At 46.2% G+C, this 24,800-nt stretch overlaps 2 protein-coding genes across 6 annotated transcripts in view; both read right to left on the reverse strand.

The window, feature by feature from the left end:
- Positions 1-277: 277 nt before the first annotated feature.
- On the reverse strand, positions 278-10,779 carry PSMD4 (proteasome 26S subunit ubiquitin receptor, non-ATPase 4). 2 transcript variants are annotated; one of them, XM_080800964.1, is made up of 10 exons: positions 10,676-10,779; positions 4,776-4,916; positions 3,239-3,353; positions 2,766-2,852; positions 2,469-2,537; positions 2,085-2,300; positions 1,582-1,690; positions 1,284-1,415; positions 1,132-1,199; positions 278-560 (listed from the first exon to the last, which is right to left on the reverse strand). In XM_080800964.1, exons 1-10 carry the CDS (start codon positions 10,699-10,701, stop codon positions 390-392), a joined length of 1,134 nt encoding a protein of 377 aa, XP_080657090.1. In that variant the 5' UTR covers positions 10,702-10,779; the 3' UTR covers positions 278-389. The 2 variants fall into 2 exon arrangements, with proteins under 2 accessions (XP_080657090.1, XP_080657091.1); XM_080800965.1 differs by having other exon boundaries at positions 2,502-2,537; positions 10,676-10,771.
- Positions 10,780-18,188: 7,409 nt separating this feature from the next.
- The window catches only part of PIP5K1A (phosphatidylinositol-4-phosphate 5-kinase type 1 alpha), a 35,697-nt gene continuing 29,085 nt past the window's right edge, over positions 18,189-24,800 (reverse strand). The window contains exons 12-15 of one of the 4 annotated variants that reach the window (XM_080800958.1): positions 24,341-24,487; positions 24,012-24,141; positions 20,134-20,182; positions 18,195-19,854 (exon numbers count right to left, since the gene is read on the reverse strand). In XM_080800958.1, the coding sequence (XP_080657084.1) occupies positions 19,852-19,854; positions 20,134-20,182; positions 24,012-24,141; positions 24,341-24,487 (329 nt within the window). In that variant the 3' untranslated portion in view covers positions 18,195-19,851. Of the gene's footprint in view, positions 19,993-20,133; positions 20,183-24,011; positions 24,142-24,340; positions 24,488-24,800 lie in introns of all 4 variants that reach the window. The other 3 variants (XM_080800957.1, XM_080800960.1, XM_080800959.1) reach the window with 3 other exon arrangements.

The raw sequence follows: 24,800 nt of genomic DNA on the forward strand, positions 1-24,800 counted from the left end.
AGCTGGCCAGGTGCCTCAAGGCCAATACTGTTTTCTACTCAGGCCCATGGCCCAGAGCCTACCCCAAACCGACTTTCAGCAAAGCAACTCTTCATGAGACAGGGAAATAGCCCCAGGGCAGAAGAGTCAGGAGAGACTGCCATGGAGCTGGGAGGAAGGGGAACAGGTCAGGAGTTAGAGGCCAGGCGCTGGAGACACAGAGGACTCAACAGGGAACACTCTCCTTGTGCCAGGCACTCCTCACGTCTGTCGCCCGCAGAGCTACCACTATTGGAAGCAAAAGAGAAACAAAGGCTGCCAAGTTTTATTCAGGTCATACTGGTTACAGAGAACATATGGAAGCCTGCATCCAGCCCCCTGAACAGGCTAGGTCACCCCTGCTGCCAGTCTCATTTCTTGTCCTCCTCCTTCTTGTCCTTCTTGCCATCCTTGTTGGCCTGCGAGGCCAGGGACCCCATGGCATTTCGAATAGCTTCATTGTTGGGATCCACGCCTGGAAGGTTCTCCAGGACACTCTGAAGGAACTCGGGGTCCTGCATCACGTCATAATCATCCTCCTCCTGAAAAAGGGCAGTGTCGGCTCGGGCCAGGGGCTGGGCCAGCTTGGAAGCTCACTGCTGCCTGAGCCCCTCCCCACCTGTGGGTGGGGCCACCTCTGGCCGAAGGTAGAAAGGACAACAGAGGGGACTACCCAGTGCCTACGGATGGTACAAACTCATACATTCGTGCGTGACCAGAGAAACTGGAACTTTGCTTCCTGAGCATACAGGATAAAAACAGATGCCATCACGTTCAGATTTCTTGCTATCAGACACCCACTCCTTCTTTGCCTTAGACTCTCTCTCATCCTCCTGGGAAGACAACACCCTATATACCAGTCCAGACTGCTCCCACCAAGAAGGAAGAAAAACGAAAGAACTTCAGGACACTGAGCCAACCTGGACTGTGTTCATTCTATTGCCTTAGCAAGGCTTACAAATAAGAAACGTAGATCTAGGTGTTCTTTCCCTCTGCTCCTCAAAAAGCTCATCTATGAAACCCCAAAGAATGTTCCAGGCCTAGAGGACTAAAGACATGAACACCAATGGACCTTAAGTGTTCTGGGGGTGGGGAGTCATTGTTGGCCCTCACCTTGGCGGGCTCAGATGTGTCCATGGCGGAACTGGCATCAATGTCAGCAGATTCTGCCTGGCCAAACTCTGGGGAAAAGAGGGCAGTCCATTTAGCTCCATTTCCCTACCCAGTGTCTCTGCCCGAGCACTGCTTCCCAGGCCCTGGCTTACCAGCACCCTGCAGGGACATCTGCATGGCATAGGCGATCTGCTCCTCCTCGGTCATACTGCTCAGGTCAGGGAGCCCAGTGCGGCCAAATTCCTGCTGGCTGATGGTCATCTTCAGCAGGGCGTCATCTGAGTCTGGAAAAAGGAGGGGAGCAGCAGAGTAGGATCGCTGCCATGCTCCACACAGGCCCACCCCCAAACTGCTCCCCCAGCCCCTATGTTCCCATGTTGCCGAGCCTCCCTACCGCTACTCCAGCGTCTACACCCGACTCCACAGGATACCCTTGGCCCCATCCCTCACCTTCAGCCCCAGCTGTAGCAATCCCTGCCTCAGCCGCAGAGGCCGCAGCTGCCCGCCGGGCCTCTTCCTCCTGCCGCTGCCGCTGCTCTTCCATAGAGACACGGAGGGCCTGCAAAGGGCAGGGCAAGGTCAGATGTTCTGCCCTCCCTCCTTGCAGGCCCTTGGGGAAGTCAGTTGAGGGGTGGGAAGGGAACATAAAGTGGCAGCCTCTGGTTTATGCACATGGGCAAGAACCTGGGAAGGCAAGAGGTGACATAGGGAAAAAGGATTTGGGAGAAGCCTGGGGTTTAATCAGGAGAAGTGAACAAAAGAGTCTGACATTGGTGTCCCTAGAGATCACACAGAATTAAGGGGAAAAGGGACCAAAGGGAATCTGGGAAAATGAGCGAGGGTGTTCAGGAAGGTTTAAGCCTGCAGATGCTATGTATGTATGTATGTGGGTCCTCAGTACAGGAGGACAAAGGAGGACCCTTGGGCTCTACCTGAGGTCAACGTTTGCTCACCAGGGCCAGCTCAGGATCAGCACTGGGATCCACTCCGAATTCAAAGTCACTGGCACCAAGACCCAACATGGCACCACCTTCACCAGCCAGAATTGGAGAACTGATGAGGGCATCAGCCAAGCTGGGCCCAGGAGGCACTGTCACCAGATGAGAACCGGTTCCATCTTTGCCATTCAGTGTGTTTACAAAGGCTGTCAGCTTTTCTGTGTTCACCTCCTGGAAGAGGGAAGAACAGAGGAGGCTCTCCTTCCCGCCTTGCTCCCCCTCCTCTGCCACTTCAGCACCTGTCCGGAGCTGCTCTCTCACAGCGCAGGCTGCTATGGGGACGGACTGCTCTGTTTGTAAACAAATCAAGTCCATGCCCCCCAACCCGTCCTTACTCACCTCTTCCCCAAAATTGATAATATCAACATTTACTTTTTCTTTCTTGAGACGTTTAGCCAGCTTCACCAGCTAGGAAGAGGGAAGAGAAATGAGGAAATCTGTTCCATACCACGAGGGGAAAGGATACTCCTCACAAGCATACAGAAATCAGTTAACCTCCCCGATGACCCCCCCAACAGAAATACTAAATTCTGCATATCCACATTTTCCCAAAAGGATGAACCCAATGCCTATGGCAGCTTGCCTAAGGCCCAAGGGGCCCCATTCCCACATTCCCCGGCTGTCACCTGGACTCACATCCTTCTCGTTGTCCTCTACGGGGCTCCCCACGAAGGCGATGATGCGCATCTTGTGATTCTTGCCCTGTCGGTGCTTCAGAGCCAGCTTGTAAAGGAAGAGGAAGTTCTCACAGTCAGCCAGAGGAACCACTGAGCTCTCTCTTCTGTCACTCTGCTTCTTTTCTTAGGGTTTCTATGTTCAAGTCCACCGTCATGTTCACACAAGGTCTAACCCCTCCCCCACCCTTCCCTCCTTTCTGTGCCTCTGCGTGTGGACAAGGAAGAGGGGCTGTCTTAATTCCAGGGGTCTTTTCCTTCACCACCCTCACCAGTCCTGGATTCATCCCACCATATCCTTTCTACTCCTTTCTCTGGGTCACTTCTCTTCCCTGCTCTGGTTCTAGCTCAACACTCCAAGGAAGAAATGAACCAGTGCTGGGGACAGAGCCTCAGAGCAAGGGGGAACAATCAAAGGGATCCAGTAGGACTCACATGGGCCACACGGATGCCAGTGCAGAAGGTGATCTTGCCCTTGGGTTGGACAGTATGGAGCTTGGAAAGAATGCGGCCGGTGTCAGGGGTGAGTGTGGTCAGCACTTCACAGTCACTGGGATGTAGGGAAAGGGTTTCTATGATTTCAGGTCTGGACAAGTGCCTCTGAACCTGTATCTGACTCATCTTTTTTTTTTTCCCCAAGAAAACTCTACGCCTGACAGCCAAAGGAACCACTGAGAACCCCGAGATCAAGAGTCACATGTTCTACCGACTGAGCCAGCCAGGTGCCCCCGACTCATCTTTTAAGACCTGGATAATAACTGTAATCTCTCCTGTTCTTAATCAAACATCCAGTGTTTAGAGGGTAGATCTTAAATGTCCTCATTAAAAGTAAAGAATTTTTTCTGACTATGTGAGATATGTGTGTTATCTAAACTTAATGTGGTGATCATTTCACAATATATACATATATCAAATTGTTATGTTGTATACCTTAAACGAATGCCAGGTTGTTTGTCAGCTGTATCTCAATAAAATTAGAAAAAAATCTAGTATTTAATAGATATGAACACAGAAAGTAAGGGGTTGACTTTTTTTTTTTTTTTTTAAGATTTTTTTATTTATTTGACAGACAGATCACAAGTAGGCAGAGAGAGAGGAAGAAGCAGGCTCCCCGCCGAGCAGAGAGCCCAATGCGGGGCTCGATCCCAGGACCCTGGGATCATGACCCGAGCCAAAGACAGAGGCTTCAACCCACTGAGCCACCCAGGAGCCCCAGGGGTTGACTTTATAAGAAACTTGCCCTCTTCCTCCCAATGTTTCCCTTGAACTCTTCTCATGTTATCCTGCTCCCAGGGCCCCAAGAATCTCCACCACATCTGGATGCTAGTGAGCATGTCTCCCCGCTGCTCCATTTCCAGACCTGCTTGTCAGCTAACAACATATATACTGGGATGGGAGGTTACTCATTTGACGATTATTAGTTCCTTAAACAAATCACTTTTGGGGTATGAGGATATGTGATACAGGTCCTGGGGACTCTTAATCCAAAATGACTTTTCATTGACTTTAAAATACATTGTGAAATTTCACCCCAGAAGATTTAGTTTCCTAACTGTATTAAATTCAGATTAATATCAAACCCAAGCTGCAGGGCACTTGGGTGACTCAGTCGATTAAGCATCTGACTCTTGATTTTGGCTCAGGTCCTGATCTCCAGGTCCTGAGATGGAGCCCTGACTGCATGGGTTCTTCACTCAGTGGGGAGTCCTCTGGGACTTCTCTCCCCAACTTGCCCTTCTCCACCCACCCTCTGCTCGCTCTTTCTCAGATAAATAAGTCTTTAAAATAAATAAATAAATAAACTCAAGTTACTATTAATATTTCTTCTGAGTAGGGAAAAAGGTAGTCTGGGAAGGCTGATGGGCAAATGCAACTTCACGGGACCTGGACAGCAACCTGGATGCCACAGCAGGTCACATGTGGGAAAATAGCCACCCACCTACCACACCCCTTCCTCCTCTGCCCCATGTACTTGGCCAGTGTGATGAGGCCCACGTTGTTCTCAGGGTTGCTGCGGGTCTTAGAGTGACAAACTATGTTGACAGCGTCTTGTTGAGCCTGCAGCCGGGTGGGTAAGAAGTCCCCATTCCGCATATATTCACTGTTGTCCACACTGTCAGATTAAAAGAAAGACAGAGAAGACATATGGTAAGATCTCTCTGATACATTCTCTCTAATTCCAGAGACCCCTACCCTCTTCCCTCCTTCAACACTTCTTTGAAGGACACTATCATGCACAGTAGTGGCTCTCAGTCTGTGAAACACAGAACCACCTACAACTTAAAAAATATTAAATGTGTATGTATGTATACACACACACACACACACACACACACCCATATATATACACACACAGACACAGACTTTCAAGCCTTACACCAGACTTACTGACTCAAAATGATCAAAGGAGGGGCGACAGGGTGGGTCAGTTGGTTGGGCAGCATACTTGATTTCAGCTCAGGTCATGATCTCAGAGTTGTGAGATCAAGCCCCACATCATGCTCCACACTCAGTGAGGAGACTACTTAAGATTCCCCCCCTTTCTCTACCCCCCACCTTTCTTAAAAAAGAAAAAAAAAAAAAGACCAAAGGAGGAAATATACTTTATTTTTTAAATTGTATTTATCTGTCAGAGAGAGAAAGAGAGCATGTGTGCGCAGGAGCACAAGCAAGGGGAGAGGCAGGCTCCCTGCTGAGCAAGGAGCCAGATGCAGGACTCGATTCCAGGGCCCTGGGATCATGACCTGAGCCAAAGGCAGATGCTTAATTGACTGAGCCACCCAGGCATCCCAGGAAATGGATTTTAAATCTCCATTCCACAGACGATTCTGATAAGCACCAAAGGTTGCAATCTGTTCAAGCACCACAATCACCTTCTTAGAAGCTGCAATTCAATGTTATTAAGCAGTGTCATGGATGAGTATTCTAAATTTGCCTTCAAGATAAGATTTATTCCTCGGGCGCCTGGGTGGCTCAGTTGGTTAAGCGTCTGCCTTCAGCTCAGGTCACAATTCCTTGGTTCTAAGATCAAATCCCGCATCAAGCTCCTTGCTTAGCGGAGAGGGTGCTTCTCCCTCTGCCTCTGCCTGCTGCTCCCCTTGCTTATGCCCTCTCTGTCAAATAAATAAAAATCTTTAAGAATCCATTAAAAAAAAAAGTATTCCGAAGGTAGAAAATATTTACAAAATAAAACATGCTTGGCAGCAATGAGTGCAGAAAAGCACAAAGCAATCATCTGGTTAAATGTTTACCAGCTTTGGCAGCTGGACCAAACTGCAAAAATGAGCTTCTATGGAAGTGGGCTCTCACATCTTTTATCCTTGCAGTTTTTCCCAATCTAAGAAATCCAGATAATATGAAATACAAGCGGGGCACCTGGGTGGCTCAGTGGGTTGGGTCTCTGCCTTTGGCTCAGGTCATGATCTCAGGGTCCTGGGATCAAAGAGCCCTTCGCAGGACTCTCTGCTCATCGGGGAGCCTGCTTCCTCCCCACCCCGCCTGCCTACTTGTGATCTCTCTCTGTCAAATAAAATCTTAAAAAAAAAAAGAAATACAAGTTCTGGCTTCCCAGAGACCATAAGGAGACAAGAAAGTGATGGAGTTATACTTCAAGCCCCAAACAGGATCAATTCCTGATGACTTGAGATCTCATAGCACTCTAATCATCAAGGATTCCATCTGTACTGCTGGGAAGAAGCAATGTTCTCCCAGATGAGACACTTCATTTTCCACTTGCAAACAAAATATGGGCTGGGGGTGGGGGGCATGCCTGGGTTGCTCAGTGGGTTAAGAGTCTGCCTGAGGCTCAAGTCATGATCCTGGAGCCCCCGGGATTGAGCCCTGAATCCGGGCTCCCTTCTCAGTGGGGAGTCTGCTTCTCCCTCCCGCTCTGCTCCTTCCCCCACTCATGCTCTATCTCTGACAAGTAAATAAATAAAATCTTAAAAAAATATATGGGTGGGCGCAATCTTTTTCTTTAATAATGTTTGACTGGCAATAAATATAAGCCAAAAATGATGAAGAGAGGTAATTAAGAAACTACTGAAAGAAACAGAAAAGGGAGTAAAGGGCGGTATTCAGTTTCAGGGTCAAATCCCTAATCTGTTATTTATTAATACTATGATCCTGAGGAAATTACTTCATTTCTCTAAGGTCTACTTACTTAATCTGTAAAATGGGTTTTACTATATGTAGGTGAGGGGAGGCTTTCAGGATTGCTATGATGATGAAATTCATAGAAAGTACTTAGCACAGTGCCTAACAATAAGCATGAAACATGGACTAGTTCTCTTGTGGAAACTCCATCTATGTAGAGAGGTCAAGGGCTCACTCTCCTGACCATTCATTATATTCTTTTTTTCTCTGATACACTGTTTCTGCTTATTCTCCCAGCAGAGAAGCAACAGCCTCTCTAGCTTCAAATACAGTAGTGAGTCCAAACATAAAAAACAATGGAGGCTTTGAGGACCATCCAGCTGGAACAGCTACTAAGTAGAAGGGCTGTGGGCAAGAGCGGCAGATGGATGAGGCCTGCAAGAAAGAGTAAGCATGGGGACATGAGAACTAGGGAGAACAGACAGTGGAAAGTGCGGGAGCAGCGCTCACACTTTGTCCTGCATCAGAACACTGGGAGGGTGATGGTAGTATGGGGGTATTAAAAACACAGATGCCGGGACGCCTGGGTGGCTCAGTTGGTTAAGAAGCTGCCTTCGGCTCGGGTCATGATCCCAGCGTCCTGGGATCGAGTCCCACATCGGGCTCCTTGCTTGGTGGGGAGCCTGCTTCTCCCTCTGCCTCTGCCTGTGCTCGCTCACTCTCTCGCCCTCTCTCTCTCTGACAAATAAATAAATAAAATCTAAAAACAAAAAAAAAACCACAGATGCCTTAACACCTAGGTATGTATCCCTAGAAAAAAAGTTCAGTTTCTCCAATCTTGAACTTTATATGAATTGAATAATATACCTATTTCTTGACTACTTTTGCTCAACCGTATACAATTCTTCCCAACAAAAATCCATCTCAAAATAAGGGCTTGTGGGGTGCCTGGGTGGCTCAGTGGGTTGGGCCACTGCCTTCAGCTCAGGTCATGATCTCAGGGTCCTGGGATCGAGCCCCGCATCGGGCTCCTTGCTCGGTGGGGAGCCTGCTTCTCTCTCTGCCTCTGCCTGCCTCTCTGTCTACTTGTGCTCTTATCTCTCTCTCTGTCAAATAAATAAATAAAATCTTTAAAAAAAAAAAATAAGGGCTTGTGAGATTATCCAGCTATTCCATAAAGTCTTCAGTTAAAAAAGAATACAGGGGCGCCTGGGTGGCTCCGTGGGTTAAAGCCTCTGCCTTCGGCTCAGGTCATGATCCCAGGATCCTGGGATCATGCCCCACATTGGGCTCTCTGCTCAGCGGAGAGCATGCTTCCCCCTCTCTCTCTGCCTGCTTCTCCACCTACTTGTGATCTCTGTCTGTCAAATAATAAATAAAATCTAAAAAATAAATAAATAAAATAAAATAAAAATAAAAAAGAATACAGATGCCTGGACTTTCCTGGCTGGGCATCTGGCTCTGCAGATGGAAAATGGAGTCAACTACCTGCCATTTTTAATAAAGTCCTCTGCAGGATTTTGATGCACAGCAGAGCATGAACCTCTACAGAAAAAAAGGAGTGGGTCTCCTCACTATTCTGTGCCTGTGCTGTTACAACTGGCCACCCATATGTCTCTCTGGACATATGGGTGTCCTATATGTCTTTCCTCCTATACATCAAGACAAACCAATAGTCTTTTTTTTTTTTTGAAGTAGGCTCCATGAGTTCAAGAGCCAGACACTTCACCGAGCCACCAAGGTGCCCCCAGGCCAATTTTTTTTTTTTTTAAGATTTTATTTATTTATTTGACAGAGAGAGAGAGAGGGGGATGCAGGCTCCCCACCGAGCAGAGAGCCCGATGCGGGGCTCGATCCCAGGACCCCGAGATCATGACCCGAGCTGAAGGCAGAGGCTTTAACCCACTGAGCCACCCAGGCGCCCCACCAGGCCAATATTTCTAAACCCCATTTTGTATGCGGGTTTACACGGCTCTGCCTCCACCATGTTCAGAACTCTTCCAGAAGTCCTCTACTGAAAGGTACCAGAGTCCAACCTCCTGAACTCAACATTTGTGGTTTTCTACCCTTCAAAAGAAGAAACTACCTTAAACCAACAATCTTAAAACCAAGTCACACTAATCTATTTCCTAGTCCTTAACCACACCTTGGGCATTTACACTTCAGCAGCTTAGTTTCTGCCCTACCCTCTACTTGTCATGGTCTCTCCTCAACACCTGCTAAAGTCCCTTCAGGGCCCCTCTTAAATTCCCTCTTGAGGACTTCTCAGGTACACTGCGACTAACAGATGTACAGTGCTATACAGTTTACAAAGCACGGTCACAAACATTCTACCCACCTGTGTTATAAGGCAAGTGGAGATTAAGATTACTCCCAGTGAAAGACTTAATACATTCTCAAGAACATGCAGCTAGTAAGTAGCAGAAAACACAGGACTCTGGATTCCAGATCCTATCCTTTTTCTATTCTAACATGCTTTGGCAACATAAACATCTAGAACTCCCAATTAAATCTGAACTAAAGATAATTAACAAATAAGTTTTTAGTATAAGCACATCCCCTGCAATATTTGGGACACGTTTATAGCCACTTTTATATTAAAAACTACTGTTCACATGAATTCAAATTTACCTGGGCACCCTATATTTTACCTGGCAATGTTATCCTTCCCCACCCCACCAAAAGAAACTCTTAGGCGGCTGTTCCATCCAACTGGCAATTTGTGTGTTTGTATACTATTCCTTATTATATTCTACTCTCATCGTTCAAAGAAACTGTGGAAATCTTGCAAAAGTCTGAGTCCTCTGCTTCTAATCCAACTCATAATAAGATAGTAATAATAAAATACATAATAATCCAACTCATAATAAGATACTCATAGTAAGTCTGAGACTGAAGAAGAGGGCTAGCCCAGCAGACAAGAGTTTTAATGTCAGACAGCCTAGGGTTTAAATCTTGGCTCCCCCACTCAATTAGCCCTGCGACTTTGGGGAAGTTATTTAAAATTGCTCAGAATCGGCGGGCGCCTGGGTGGCTCAGTTGGTTAAAGTCTCTGCCTCCGGCTCAGGTCATGATCTCAGGTCATGAACCCGGGGTCCTGGGATTGAGCCCCACATGGGGCTCTCTGCTCAGCGGGAAGCCTGCTTCCCCTTCTCTCTCTGCCTGCCTCTGCCTACTTGTGATCTCTGTCAAATAAATAAATAAAATCTTTTAAAAAAATTGCTGAGACTCGGTATCTTCACCTGTAAAATGGACGAATATTTACCTACAAGTGTTGTGAGGTTTAAGTGAAAAAACGTAAATTAATGCCTGACACATAGAAGGCAATTTATAAGCTGTACCTCTGAAGATGATACAGGGGAAGTTAATGGAGGCAGATATGAGCCATTGGGACAGAGGAAGGATTTACAATCTCTCTTGTTAATATCCATTATTTTGAAAAGAAGAGAGCAGGGCAGATGAGTCTGAGAAGCAACACTCCCTACAGACAGCAGACTTGGGGCTAGTCTAGGGGAGACGACGCTAAAATAGAGCGAAGAAGCAAGGATCGGCCAGTCGACTGTCCGAGGGTTGAGGGGTACTGAGGTACTCCCGACCCGTCCTCCTCTCCCGGGCCCTGGGATGACTCAGGGAGTCAATGCGGCTCCTTCCTTCCGGGCCCAGGGCCGCATCTCACCGATCGGTCCCCCACCTCCACCCCAAGCCCACCCAGCCTCAGCGCGACAAGCGCCCCCTCACTCAGACCCGCCCCCCACGGGTCCCGAGGTAAATCCTTACCAAACCATAGTGCTTTCCAACACCATCTTGCCACCTTCCTCCCTCCCTGACCGGCTCTTCTAGACTGCCAAACAACAACTCCTCCCATTGGCCCAGTGCTCACCACCAATCACAGGCCTCGCTCAGCCAGCTACTTTCCGCTTTCAGCCGCGTTGCGCTCTGGGAGTTGTAGGCGCCGCCAACATAAAAAGTTGTGTAGGAGACGGCCGAAGACTGAAATGACACACAGAAAGAATTCCCCCCTACCCTCCCTGTTACTCAGGTTCTCTGGTTGAGTTCCCTGCTGGCGGATCTAAAAGAGGCTGTGGAGGAACCCTTGAAATTGCTGTGGATGTGTTTGCCAGCATCTTCATTTTTAGAAAGTGGTGGGATTGTTAATGTTTCAGCTATGTCGCATCAGCAAAGCGCTTTGTGCACCTAACCACTAAGTCCTTATCCTCCAGAATTGAATATATCTCTCTCTCCCATTTAATTAAGGGCAGGAATGGTGTCTTAATCTTTGCAATCCCTGAGCCAGTACAGAGCCTGACACATGGTAAGAACCCAGAAAAGGTTTGACGAATCAATCCTTTTATAACTAATCTCCCAAAGAATGGGAGACAAACTAGTAAACCATTTTGGTTTGTTAGTGAAGAATAACACTAAAGAATGTGTTGGATTGGGTGCCTGGGTGGCTCAGTTGGTAGAGTCTGGGATTGAGTCCGGATTTGAGCTTCCTGCTCAGCCAGGAGTCTGCTTCTCCCTCCCCTCACTCGTGCTTTCTCTCTCAAATAAATAGATAAAATCTTTAAAAAAAAAAAAAAAAAGAAAAGAAAATGCTTCGGGTTACCTTTCCCTACACACACACACACACACACACACACACACACACCCCACACTGCCCCCGCCCCCCAACCTGGAAATCCCAGGTCTCTTGGAAAAGAGAAGGGGGAAAGGTAGACACCTGACATGGCTAGGGCACACCATACTTGGAGATGGGGGAGAGGAGTGTTGGATATTACCTAGATGTTGTTGTTTTTTTTTAATGGTTTTTTTTTTTTTTTTGTTCTGTGTTGTTTTGTTTTGTTTTAGAGAGGGGGTGGAGGGGCAAGGGAGACAAAGAAAGAATTTGTTTTTTTTTTAAGGATTTTATTTATTTGAGACAGTGAAAGCGAGAGAGATCAGAGAGGGAGAAGACGCCGACTTGCCACTGAGCAGAGAGCCCAATGCAGGTCTCAATCCCAGAACCCTGGGTTCATGACCTAAGTCAAAGCCAGTTGCTTAACTGACTGAGCCACCCAAGTGCCCTAAGAGAGAGAATTTTAAGCAGCCTCCATCCCAGTGCCCCAGCACAAAGCCCAACTCAGGCCTCCATCTCACAACCCCGAGATCATGACCTGAGGAGAACAAGAGTCTGAACCTTAACCAACTGAGCCACCCCCAGATGCCTCTAGATGTTGGTTTTAATAGATATGTTCAGAAGTTATTGGTAACCATTAGAGCTTGAATAGGAATAAAATCTATCATGGGGGGGGGTGGGAAAGCCATCAATAATAACCACAGACAGGAAAGGGGAAACAAATAAGAAAAATAATTAGTGATAAGTTCCAACATAACAAAATAGTTTGCAAACAAGACAAGAAATACATTTTTAAAATAGCTGCATAATGTGGGGCATCTGGGTGGCTCAGTGGGTTAAGCCTTTGCCTTCAGCTCAGGTCATGATCTTGGGGTCCTGGGGATCAAGCCCCACGTCGGGCTCCTTGCTTGGCGGGGAGCCTGCTTCTCCCTCTCTCTCTCTGCCTGCCTCTCTGCCTACTTGTGATCTCTCTCTCTGTCAAATAAATAAATAAAATCTTTTTTAAAAAAGGTAAAAATAGAGTGAAAAAATATTCCAGGCAATAGTAATAATAGAAAGCATATGTAACTATGTTAATATTGTACAAAACAAAAATCAACACAAATAGCTGAGATCAGATCAGGAGAGGGATATTTCATAAAATATAAAATTCATCAACAAAAAAAATGCTCTGGTTTTTTTTTTTTTTTTTTTTTTTTTAAATGCTCTGGTTTAATCGGGATAATGCAGTTCCAAAGACAAGTTGAACATCAGGGATAACTAAGTCAGTATTCTTCTAAATGTGTAAGTAAACGAAGACACACATTCAACCCAAACAAAGGAACTAGGAAATGAATGTTCTGGAATGTCATTACTGTTTTGGAAAACCATGATACATGATCCCTGTGGAGGGAAGTGTCACCTTCTCAGCTTTAATCAGATATTTAATAGATTGTGACCTGTGTTTAGTTATTGAATTTTTTCTAAATATTTTATTTATTTATATTATTTATTTGACACTGAGAGAAAGATCACAAGTAGGCAGAGAGGCAGCCAGAGAGAGGGGGGAGCACGCTCCCTGCTGAGCGGAGAGCCCGATGTGGGGCTCAATCTCAAGACCCTGGGATCATGATATGAGCTGAAGGCAGAGGCTTAACCATCTGAGCCACCCAGGCGCCCCTAGTTAGTATAATTTTTTAAAAAGATTTTATTTATTCATTTGAGAGAGAGAGAGAACAAGTAGGGGGAAGAGCACAGGGAGAGGAAGAAGCAGACTCCCACTGAGCAGGAAGCCAGATGGGGGGTCCTGATCCCAGAAACCTGGGATCATGACCTGAGCCAAAGGCAGATGCTTAACCGACTGAGCTACCCAGGTGTCCCTAGTATACTTTTTTAAAAAAGATTTTATTTATTTGGGGCACCTGGGTGGCTCAGTCGTTAGGTATCTGTCTTCAGCTGAAGTCATGATCCCAGCAAGGGTCCTGGGATGGAGGTCCTGCATTGGGCTTGGCAGGAAGCCTGCTTCTCCCTCTCCCCTTCCCCCTGCTTGTGTTCCCTCTCTCACTGTTCTCTATCAAATAAATAAACAAAATCTTTTAAAAAATATTTTATTTATTTATTTGAGAGTGTGAGAGAGCATGAGAGTGGGGTGAGGGGCTGAGGGAGAAGCAGACTCTCCGCTGAGCAAGGATCCCCATGCAAGGCTCAATCCCAGCCACCCTAGTTAGTACACATTTAAAAAGTCTATGGAGGGGCACCTGAGTGACTCATTCAGTTAAGTGTCTGCCTTCAGATTAGGTGGTGATTCCAGGGTCCTGGAATTGAGCCCTGCATGGGGCTTCCTGCTCAGTGGGGAGTCTGCTTCTCCCTCTTCTGTTCCTCTGATTCATGCTCTCTGTCAAATAAATAAATAAAATCTTTGAAGATTGATTTTAAAGATAAAATTTTGAAGATTTTAAAGATAAAATCAATCTTCAAAGATTTTATTTATTTGACAGAGACACAGCAAGAGAGAGAACACAAGCAGGGGAGGTGGAAGTGGGAGTGAGCTGAAGGCAGACGCTTAATGACTGATCCACCCAGGTGCCCCATTAAATAAAATCTTTTTTTTTTTTTAAGATTTTATTTATTTATTTGAGAGAGAGACACACAGCGAGAGAGGGAACACCAGCAGGGGGAGTGAAAGAGGGAGAAGCAGGCCTCCTGCCAAGCAGGGAGCCCCATACGGGGCTTGATTCCAGGACCCTGGGATCATGACCTGAGCTGATTGAAGGCAGATGCTTAACGACTGAGTCACCCAGGTGCCCCTAAATAAAATCTTAAAAAAAAAAAAAAAAAGTCTGTGGGGGCACCTGGGTGGCTCAGTGGGTTGAACCTCTGCCTCTGGCTCGGGTCATGATCTCAGGGTCCTAGGACTGAGCCCCGCATTGGGATCTCTGCTCGGCAGGAGCCTGCTTCCCCCTCTCTCTCTCTGCCTGCCTCTCTGCCTATTAGTGATCTCTGTCAAATAAATAAATAAAATCTTAAAAAAAAAAAGTCTGTGGAGGGGCACCTATGGAGGGGCACCTGGGTTGCTCAGTTGGTTAAGCGTTTGCCTTCAGCTCAGGTCATGATCCCGGATTCTGGGATGAAGCCCTACATCCGGCTCCCTGCTGAGTGGGGAGCCTGTTTCTTCCTCTGCCTGCTGCTCTCCTTGCTTGTACGTTCCCTCTCTCTCTGTGAAAGTAAAATCTTTAAAAAAAAGTCTATGGAGATATTGTAAAGAATATAAAATATAGTGACCATTAAAAAATGAGATAATGAGGGCACTGGCTGGCTTGGCCAGTTAAGCATCCAACTGTTGGCTTTGGCTCAGGTCATGATCTCATAGGTTGTGGGATCAAGCCTCATGACAGACTCTGCACTCAGCGGGGAGTCTGCTTGAAGATTCTCTCCCTCTCAAATTAAAAAATGAGATAGTTGGGGGGCCTGAGTGGCTCAGTCATTAAGCGACTGCCTTTGGCTCAGGTCATGATCCCAGGGTCCTGGGATTGAGCCCTACCTCAGGCTCCTTGCCTGGTGAGAAGGCTGCTTCTCCCTCTCCCACTCCCCCTGCTTGTGATCCCTCTCTCACTGTGTCTCTCTCTGTCAAATAAATAAATCTTGCAAAAAATTTTAAAAATGAGATAATAAAAAATAGATGCTATAAGATTGATTTAATTCAACCTGGAGAATGGAGAACTCTTTTTTGAACAGAGATGTCCCCTTAGCACTGTGTCAGAAGCTGTTCAGTTAAGGGGCGCCTTGGTGGCTCAGTTGTTAAGTGTCTGCCTTCGGCTCAGGTCATGATCCCGGGGTCCTGGAATGGAGTCCCTCATTGAGTTCCTTGCTCAGCAGGGAGCCTGCTTTCTCCCTCTGCCTGCCAGTCCCCCTGCTTGTGCGCTGACAAATAAATAAAATCTTAAACACACACACACACACACCCTTTTTTTTCCCTCCCAAATAATGGGTGATCACTTCAGAGAAAAATAAACTGGGTTGGATGTGGTTTGAATTTAATATAAATAGGGTATTAGGGAATCCTTTCATTTGAACAGAGATCCAAAGAATACCTGGGGAAAGAGCAAGTGGAAATGTCCTGAGGCAAGAAGGTATTTAAGAACATGGAGTCCAGACACTTAACAACTGAGCCACTCAGGCACCCCAAGAATACAGTTTAATCTTGAATATATTTTATTTTTTTTTAAGATTTTATCATTTATTTGACAGAGCAAACACAAGCAGGGGGTTAGGGCAGAGGCAGAGGAAGAAGCGGACTCCTCTCTGAGTGGGGAGTCCCACACTGGGCTCAATCCCAAGATCCCTAGATGGTGACCTCATCTGAAGTCAGATGCCTAAGGGAGTCACCCAGGTGACAGTCCAGCTTTATTATCCTATGGTCTCATTTGGTTTCCTTAACTTTTAGTTATGGCAGTCTTCCTCTAGCAGGCCCTACCTGCATTGGGATTGCAGGGTTCCTCTCTAGAAGTAGCTAGCTCACCACTAGAGGGACTCTCTGACTATAAGAGGGTATTTACTGCACGCACTCAGCAGCTGCATGGATAAGTTGAAGAGGGAGTGACCAGATAACGGTGGCACAAGGACCACGTATGCCTAAAACATGTTCGGATCCAATTCCTGTTAGGGAAAGAGTTTTCTCCTTATCCAGTCTAAAGGAGTGGCTTAAACTCAAATTCAAAACTTTGACAATCCCCAGTTCCTCCTTCACTCCAATTACTACTTGTTCTATCATAGTTTTATCATCACCTTCAGCCTCCCACACCACTTCACACTTAAATTATGAGTCTAATCTGCTTGTTCTATTCATTTTTACAGAACTCTGTCAACAGATTAGTCTGAATTATTTTGATCATGTTCTACTTAGAGGCAAAAAACATTCTACAGTTCCTCACTTCCTACAGTTTAAAATAAAAAAATTCCTGGGATGCCTGGGTGGCTGTCATTAAGCATCTGCCTTTGGCTCAGGTCATGATCCCAAGAGCCTGGGATAAAGCCCTCCATCGGGCTCCTTCTCTCCCACTAGCCCTGCTTGTATTCCTTCTCTCGCTCTCTCAATCTGTCAAAAATAAATAAAATAAAATAAAATAAAAATATTCCTCAGCCTAGGGGCACCTGGGTGGCTCAGTCAGTTAAACATCCTCCTTTGGCTCAGGTCATGATGCCAGGGTCCTGGGACCAAATCCCAGGTCAGGCTCCCTGCTCAGTGGGGAGTCTGCTTCTCCCTCTCCTTCTGCACACTCCCATCCTGCTCAGGCTCAAATAAATAAAATCTTAAAAACAATTCCTCGGGGGCGCCTGGGTGGCTCAGTGGGTTAAGGCCTCTGCCTTCGGCTCAGGTCATGATCCCAGGGTCCTGGGATCGAGCCCCGCATCAGGCTCTCTGCTCAGCGGGGAGCCTGCTTCCCCCGCCTGTCTGTCTGTCTCTCTGGCTACTTGTGATCTTTGTCAAATAAATAAATAAACTCTTTAAAAAAAAATTCCTCAGTCTAGCTATCAGTGAGGCCTCCACCTCCACCTACGCCAAGATTCTTACTCAGATCTCCTCCACCATTGCTTCCACTGTGGGTTCTCCCTTGTTCTAAAAAATAGAACCCTTCTCATACGTTCATGTGCAACTTTCCCCAACACTTCTAGTCCACAGTAACCTCTAGTTTTCTTCCACCTAATATATTCTGTACCATTCTCTCAGAGAACTGAAATCCTAAACTGTAATCCATCTAAAACATTTTTGTGTACACACAAATATGTGTGTGCTCCTCCTGTAAACTCTTGAAGGTCAATTACTTCTTTTGACCTCCAGCTACCCAGTGAATTGCTCATTAGCTGCTGCAGAAATATTCGCAGAATGATCTTAACAAAATAAGGGATAGTGCTGTGGAAAGAACACTAGTTAGTTAACTTGCTTCTCTCCAAACTTCCCCACCCACATGCCTTAAAACAGGCACCCGCTCTTTGGTCTAGATTCCCATCCAAGTAAAAAAGCCTAACTAAAAAAAAAAAAAAAAAAAAAAAGCCTAACTAATAACGAAGTTCAACCTCACAGAAGAGGAAAACAACTGAAGGAAGCAGTCCCTGTGGTCTTCTAAGTGACACCCTGGCACCAGGCCAGGGCCGGGAAAGAGAGGGAATCCAAAGGCCAAATGATCTCAAGCTTTTGTGCCTCCTCCTTTCCTCCTTTGGATTCCCAGATCCATCAGTTAATTAATTAATTAATTAATTAATTTGAGAGAGAGCGATGACAAGTAGGCAGAGAGGCAGGCAGAGAGAGAGGGGAAAGCAGGCTCCCCGCTGAGCAGAGAGCCTGATGTGGGGCTCGATCCCAGGACCCTGAGACCATGACCCGGGCCGAAGGCAGAAGCCCAACCCACTGAGCCACCCAGGCGCCCCTCCAGATCCATCAGTTAAAGTAGGTTGCAACTCAGGCAACAGACCAACAGTAATTCCCTTCATATTCATTCACAGCTTTTCAAGGTGAAGTTGATCAAGTGGAGAGGTGGCTGGAAGGTAGGGAATGAAGCTAGCACAGGCCTGCACCAGACTGAAGGCAACTGGCGAGGAGGCTGCATTTGCTCAGGGAAACACCACAAATAACACTGAGCCTGAGCTGGGACGCGAGGCTGGAGCAGATGATGTATGAAAAAGAATCAGGAAGAAACAAGAGGTCTAAATAACTGATGAAAGTTTAATACATTAAAACCAGATATTTATCACTTTTATATTGCATTTGCCATATCTGAACAATACAAAGTGGAGGCAAATAGTGACACTTCATAAAAATGTTGATTCCCCAATTCCCTTCCCTAAGACCCATCCCCCCTCAAATATTCCCTCCCACTCCCTACACAACTCTGTCCTGAATAAAACACTTAAATACATCATAAATAGTAAATTATGAAAAAAAATAGCAAGAATTGTTTCTTTCCTTCTTGTAAAAAAGAACATGGCAGCAAAGACAGGCAGCCAGAAACTGGCTGGGGGTGTCTAATATAGACAGTTATTTGGGGGACGGGCTAACTTACTATCAAGGTCGGGCAGGATGGAGATGGGACAGTATTCAACAATCTGCCTGAGATGCCAGGCCCCCTTAGTCCCCAGACAGGAGGAGGAGGATCAGGTAGGGAACCACAACTCTTGGAGAGGGGGAACAGACAGATTACACAGCTCTCATTTCCGAGTTCTCTGCACAAGAAGGGGCAGGGCATGTGGCACAGCAATGACCTCACCTAGGCAGAATCTCCTGGCTCCCCATGAGTCTAAGCGAGTATTCTCTAGCCTCATAGATACAGACTGCCTGTTAAAGGGACAGAGATGTCCCCTCCCCACCTTAGCTCCTTGAAAAGCAGAACACTGTCGGAAAAGGTGGGAAGAGCAAGGAAGAAACCTCCTTTTGAGAAGGATCCAAATTCATTTAAGTCTTCATATTTAGAAAAACAAGCAGAATACATTTCAAATTGCAAAACACTAATAACTGTGATGGCCTGGCAGTGAGCAGGGTCCTGCCTAGCAAGGGCTCTGATCTTCTGGTCCCATGACTGCCCTACTGTTTCAACAAAAGGGATAAAGATTACCCCATGTTCCCACTCTCCATTCCTTCAGCCTTAAGAAATTCATCAAGAAAGGAGGAGTTAAAGAGGAGCTGCTCCTGGCAAAGCAGTTCCATACTTCCATTTCTCAAACACCAGGGGGTTTTGAGGGAGCCCCCAAAATAGGCATCTCTCCTGACACTTCTGCAGTTTTGATCTGAAACTGTCTGGCTTCAAATTGTGTGCTGTGTGCTAGTTTTTCTTTTCCTTTTTTTAAGGAAAAAATAAAAGGAAGGTGGGAGTTGGCTTAACACCCTTATCCCCAAAACCTTTACAGAGATTACAAGGATCTTCTTCCAGAGAAAGCAAGAAGGTGGAGATAATGTGCAGCCAGTCTGCCTGAGGAAATTAAAGAGTCCAGCTCCCGGTGAAAGGTAGATGAAGAGGAAGAAAACCATCAAATCCAGCAACCCCACTTCCAGCAGGAAGAATGGGGGTTTGAAAACAATGCAGTTGTGGAAGCCAAGGCTGGCCCCTTGAAAACTTGTGCCATCTAACTCAGAAGTGGAGAAGATGTTGCTGTCCTCAACTGTCCGAGGCACTGGTGCCCATTCATAAGGAAGGGGAAGGAGAAGAGGTTCTTCTTCAGGAAGGAGGGAGAGAGCTCCCCTAGCCTCCATTATATTCCTTTTGTGATGACCACGAAGAAGAAAATTCAGCATTGCTGGGGCAAGGGCTGGCTTCTTGGGATCACCAAGCTGGCAGAATCTTGTTCCAGGTCTTCTGAATTTTTCTGCTCACTGGAAAGGGTAAGGGTGTAAGGTTAAGGATGTGGAGTATGAAATGAGGAGGCAGGAAAGGAATTCAAGTTCATTCCAGCTTGACTGTCAAAATTAAGTTTTCTTCTATTTCATCCTTTGCTTCCAAGTACAAGGTCCCTACAAAATTTAAAAAGGCAAGATTGAAGGGGCACCTGGTCCCTCTAACCTTGCAAATTAACTCCCTGTTCCACTTCATCAGTAATCCTCTTTATACCCTTCAAAGCAAGCATTCACCTCCCCCACATCCCAGACACTCACATGGGTGAACTCTGACTCTGCAACTTCAGGCTTTTCCAAGAGGGTTGAACTAGCAAAAGAAAAAAAAATGGAGGCAGAGAGGAGAAGAATTAGAAGATAAGAAAGAGAAAGGACAGGGAGCGGGTGGGAGGGATGGGGCAGCTGGGTGATGGACATTGGGGAGGGTATGTGCTATGATGAGTGCTGTGAATTGTGTAAGACTGATGAATCACAGACTTGTACCCCTGAAACAAATAATACGTTATATGTTATTAATAATTTAAAAAAAAAGAGAGAGAGAGAGGGCGCCTGGGTGGCTCAGTGGGTTAAAGCCTCTGCCTTAAGCTCGGGTCATGATCCCAGGGTCCTGGGATCGAGCCCCACATCGGGCTCTCTGCTCCACGGGGAGCCTGCTTCCTCCTTTCTCTCTGCCTACTTGCGATCTCTGTCTGTCAAATAAATAAATAAAATATTTTAAAAAGAGAGAGAGAGAGAGAAAGGACAATCCTCTCAAGTCAAATCTTGTAATGCTTCTCCATATTTCACTTCAGGATCAACTTAGGATTCAGAAAGAGGCTAAGAAACTACCAGACTTAGAAGCATGTTGTTTTAAATAACTATTTAGCTTCTTGAGTACTACAAAAATATTTCCTAATACCCTCCTCTTCTTTCCTCAATTCCTAGGTGTGGTAGGCACTCAGTGATTACTGCTGCCTGATATTTGTGCCACTGTGTAATTCTCTCCTCTTGAATGGGGGCTGGATTTAGTGACTCTCTTCCAGAGAACAAAATGTAGGCCAGGTGATGGAACATCAATTCTGAGATTAGGTTACAAAAAGACCCTACCTAGCTTCCTCTTGGGCTCGAGTTCTCTTACTGTTTGCTCTGAGGGAAGCTAGCTGCCACATGGAGAGAACATGTGACAAGGAACTGAGGGAGGACCACAGGCCAACAGCCTACAAGGAACTGAATCTTGCTAACAACCGCATAAGTGAGACTACTGCCCTGACTCACAGCTTCACTGTAACCTCCTGAGAGACCCTGAACCAGTGGCACCCGGCTAAGTCACACTTACACAGTTAAGCCATATAAATCTGAGATAATAAATGTTGTAGTTTTTAGCTGCCAAATTGAGAGTAATTTGTTACACAATAATAAATAATATAAATTTTTGAACGTGGAAGTAAAGTGCTACTGAACTAAAAAGTGGAAGAGGCTTTGGAAGAGGGAAATGGGCTTTAAGGAGAGTTTTAGTGAAAGTCTAAAAGTGCCATGAACATACTGCAGAACCTTAGGCTTGATGAGGGAGTTGCCAGTGTGGGCTCAAAGGAAAGTGAGAAAAATCTTATGGGAAACTGAAGGGAAGGGCATCCCTGTAATGCAGTGGAACAAAGTTTTGCAACAATGTCATATGCAGTTATGTGAAAAGCAGAATACGTGTCTAACGGATTGGGTGATCTACCTAAGGAGAATTCTAAGATTTTATTTATTTATCCGACAGAGAGAGATCACAGGTAGGCAGAGAGGCAGGCAGAGAGAGAGAGAGGGAAGCAGGCTCCCTGCTGAGCAGAAAGCCTGATGCGGGACTCGATCCCAGGACCCTGAGACCATGACCTGAGCAGAAGGCAGCGGCTTAACCCACTAAGCCACCCAGGCGCCCAACCTAAGGAGAATTCTAAACAAAGTGCTAAAGGTGCCACCTGGTTCCTTCTTCCCCGCCACCACCCGCCCCACCTGGTTCCCTCTTAATGCTTACAGTAAAACGAGAAGAAAAAAATTAAGGGAAGGACTATTAAATAAAAGGACTTTCAGGACTTGATGGTTTTGAAAATTCTGAGCCCCTCCAGATAGCAAACAATGCTAAAATTAAGAAACAGCTTGTGGGGGCGCCTGGGTGGCTCAGTCATTAAGAGTCTGCCTTCAGCTCAGGTCATGATCCCAGGGTCTTGGGATCGAGTCCCATGTCGGGCTCCCTGCTCTGCGGGAAGCCTGCTTCTCCTCCCACTCCCCTGCTTGGTTCCCTCTCTCGCTGTGTCTCTCTCTCTGAAATAAATAAATAAAATCTTAAAAGAAACAGCTTGTGAGCAAGCACAAAACCTGGGCTCTACCAGGAAAATGCGGTCTAGAGACAAAGCCAAGGGTATAACTGTAAAACATTTTTTAAGACTTCAGAAAAATCAAAGTTGGTTCCTTAGAGTACTACTCAACCATACAAAAGGCCATTCAAAAAGATTAAAGTCTCCCGGATCTTTTCAACTTAACAGGATCTCTAAGTAGCACGGGGCTTATGAAGAGGGTATCTGTGGGTGTGGCTTTTGTCTAGGGGACTGAATCTTATTGAAACTCACAGGAGGACCACAAAATCTTTGAGGGCATTATAACAGCAGAAACATTCACAGATTGGACTGAAAGGGACATACACAGTGTAAAATGAAGAAACTGCTGGATGCCAAAATATTACTGGCAGGAAGCAGGCTGAGAAAACTACTAGCTGCAAACACATTCTGGCTTTCATGAAAAAGGAAAACCCAGAAAGCAAAACCAAGAGGTCAAAGGGTGGAGTAGAGTCATGGGAAAATTACTCCCAAGCCTTTTCCCTGTATTTCGCCTGATCAAAGAAACTCAACAATTGCTGGATTTTGGACTAGCTATGCACCAGTGACTCCTCTGTGCCTCCCTCACTCTTCTCTTTGTACAGGAATGTGTTCAGTGTTACCTACTTACTGCCTCACCACTGTCTGCTGGGTGTGTAGGGAGAAAACAGCTGTCTCTAGTTTCACAGGTCCAAAGACTGAGAGCAACTGTACTCAAGGAACAGTACCAGGAGCTCCTCCAAACCTAGACCTAATTCAGATGACAAAATTCTGGAATTTAAGCTGCTGCTGTAATGGGATCAGACTTTTGAAGACCCCTGGAGCAAATGAATGCATTTCACACAGGGAGGGACAGGAAGCATTGGGGGCCAGAAGATGGACTGCTAAAGGTCGCTTTTTAGGGGGCTCCCTATGAGTTCTGCTTCCCGGTATTCACAGCTTTGTGTAATCCCTTCCTTCTGAATGTGGGCTAGATTTAGTGACTAGAATGCAGGGCAGGTGATAGGAGGTCAATTCTGAGATTAGGTCACAAAAAGATTATGGCTTCTGGATAGGTGCATGCACTCTCGCTTGCTCTAAGGGAGGCCAGCTGCGATGTTCTGAGTTGTTCTAAGGAAAGGCTCATGTTGCAAAAAACCAAGGGAGGCGCCCAGCCAACTGCCAGCAAGGAACTAAGGCCCTCTGTCCAGCAACCCACAAGGAACTGAACCCTGCCAATAAGCATATAAAGGAGCTTAGAAGTGAAGCCTCTCAGTTGAGCCTTCAGACGAGATGGGAGCCCCTGGCCAACACCTCATGAAAGACCTTGAGCCAGAGGACCCAGCTAAGCTGTACCCACATTCCCAACCCACAGAAGCTATGATATGTGTTTGTTATTTTAATCCACTAAGTTTTGGGTTAATTTATTATGATGGACTAGATAATCAACACAACATCTAAAAAAATTAAACCACAACCTTTAGAATGCATCCTTTTACAAGACTCACTGTTCATTTTCTTCCCTGCCCAGGAATCTTTTTCCAGCCTTACAAAGTAAGCTGAGAATTCTCACCTAACTCACCGGGAGATAAAGGGTTAGTTGGGGCACATTCTATCAGAATAGTCTGCACACCCCTTAAAGATGCAGAGATGTTGACACACTTCTTCAAGTCACTAAAGATGAACTAAAGGAAAGTAAACCCAGAAAAATCTAGTGAAGAGCAAAAGACAATGATCTCTCAAAAAAAAAACAAAATTATGGAGGTTCCCAAGGACCTGAAGAGAGAGATGAAAGGAGAACATGAAGAAAGGGGCCAAGGAACCAACCTTGTAGTTTGCATTTGCAAAGTCTCTCCAACTACAGGTGAGAAATAGGGGTCAGGAAGAGTCGAGACCTCACTGATTTTCTCCAAAGGTGGAGTCTGAGGTAAAACATCAGGACGACCGAAGTGGACGCCTGGAAAAAAGAAAAGGGAAGAAAATCAATAAATAAAAAGAAGACAAAACGGGGTGGGGGAAATATAGGGGGAAAAAAGTGTAGCAACTTGGCTTTTCCTGGATATGAATGGGGAGTAGATGTTCTAGGCAGAAAAGCTAGGGCTCAGAGGGAGGGAGGGGGTCCCCAGTCACATGGGAACCCCAGCCCTGGCGCTGACCTGGCTCCACTTCCGCCTTGGTTGTCACTTGTGCCTTGTGCTCCCCAGAGACGGATGTCTGGTAAGTAATGCAGGAGTTGCCGCTGGGGCCTGCTCGCCGAGAGAAAGATGAGCCAGACCGAAACTTTTTGGAAGGAGAGGGTTTCACTTCAAAAGGGAAAGAGAAAGCCTACTTAGCACCCACCCAAGAAACCATCACCGAGACACAGATACAAATCACTAGCATCCCCAACACAGACCCAAAGGTGCTCTGCAAAGCGGGAAGAAGGACTAATGTCAACAAAGACGGCTCTATGAACTACTCTTCAGAGGAGAGGGTGTGCGTCTCAGTTCACCTCACTTTGGAAAGCAGAGAACCTAGAGGAAAGCAGACATACACATATCTTGCCCCCGCTACACACAACCTCCATGGCTTGCTTCCACCCGATGAGGTGTCTTCCATTCTGTCACTCCCTTGTTC

This window comes from Martes martes (genome assembly GCF_963455335.1).
Source record: "Martes martes genome assembly, chromosome: 4".
Taxonomy (NCBI): domain Eukaryota; kingdom Metazoa; phylum Chordata; class Mammalia; order Carnivora; family Mustelidae; genus Martes; species Martes martes.

Bases quoted from the DNA above. Each gene is read 5' to 3' on its own strand.
- PSMD4 (XM_080800964.1), bottom strand. From the start codon at position 10,701: ATGGTGTTGGAAAGCACTATGGTTTG. The intron at 4,917-10,675 runs GTAAGGATTTAC...TTAATCTGACAG, and splicing joins TTGGAAAGCACTATGGTTTG to TGTGGACAACAGTGAATATA. The intron at 561-1,131 runs GTGAGGGCCAAC...GCCCTTTTTCAG, and splicing joins ACACATCTGAGCCCGCCAAG to GAGGAGGATGATTATGACGT.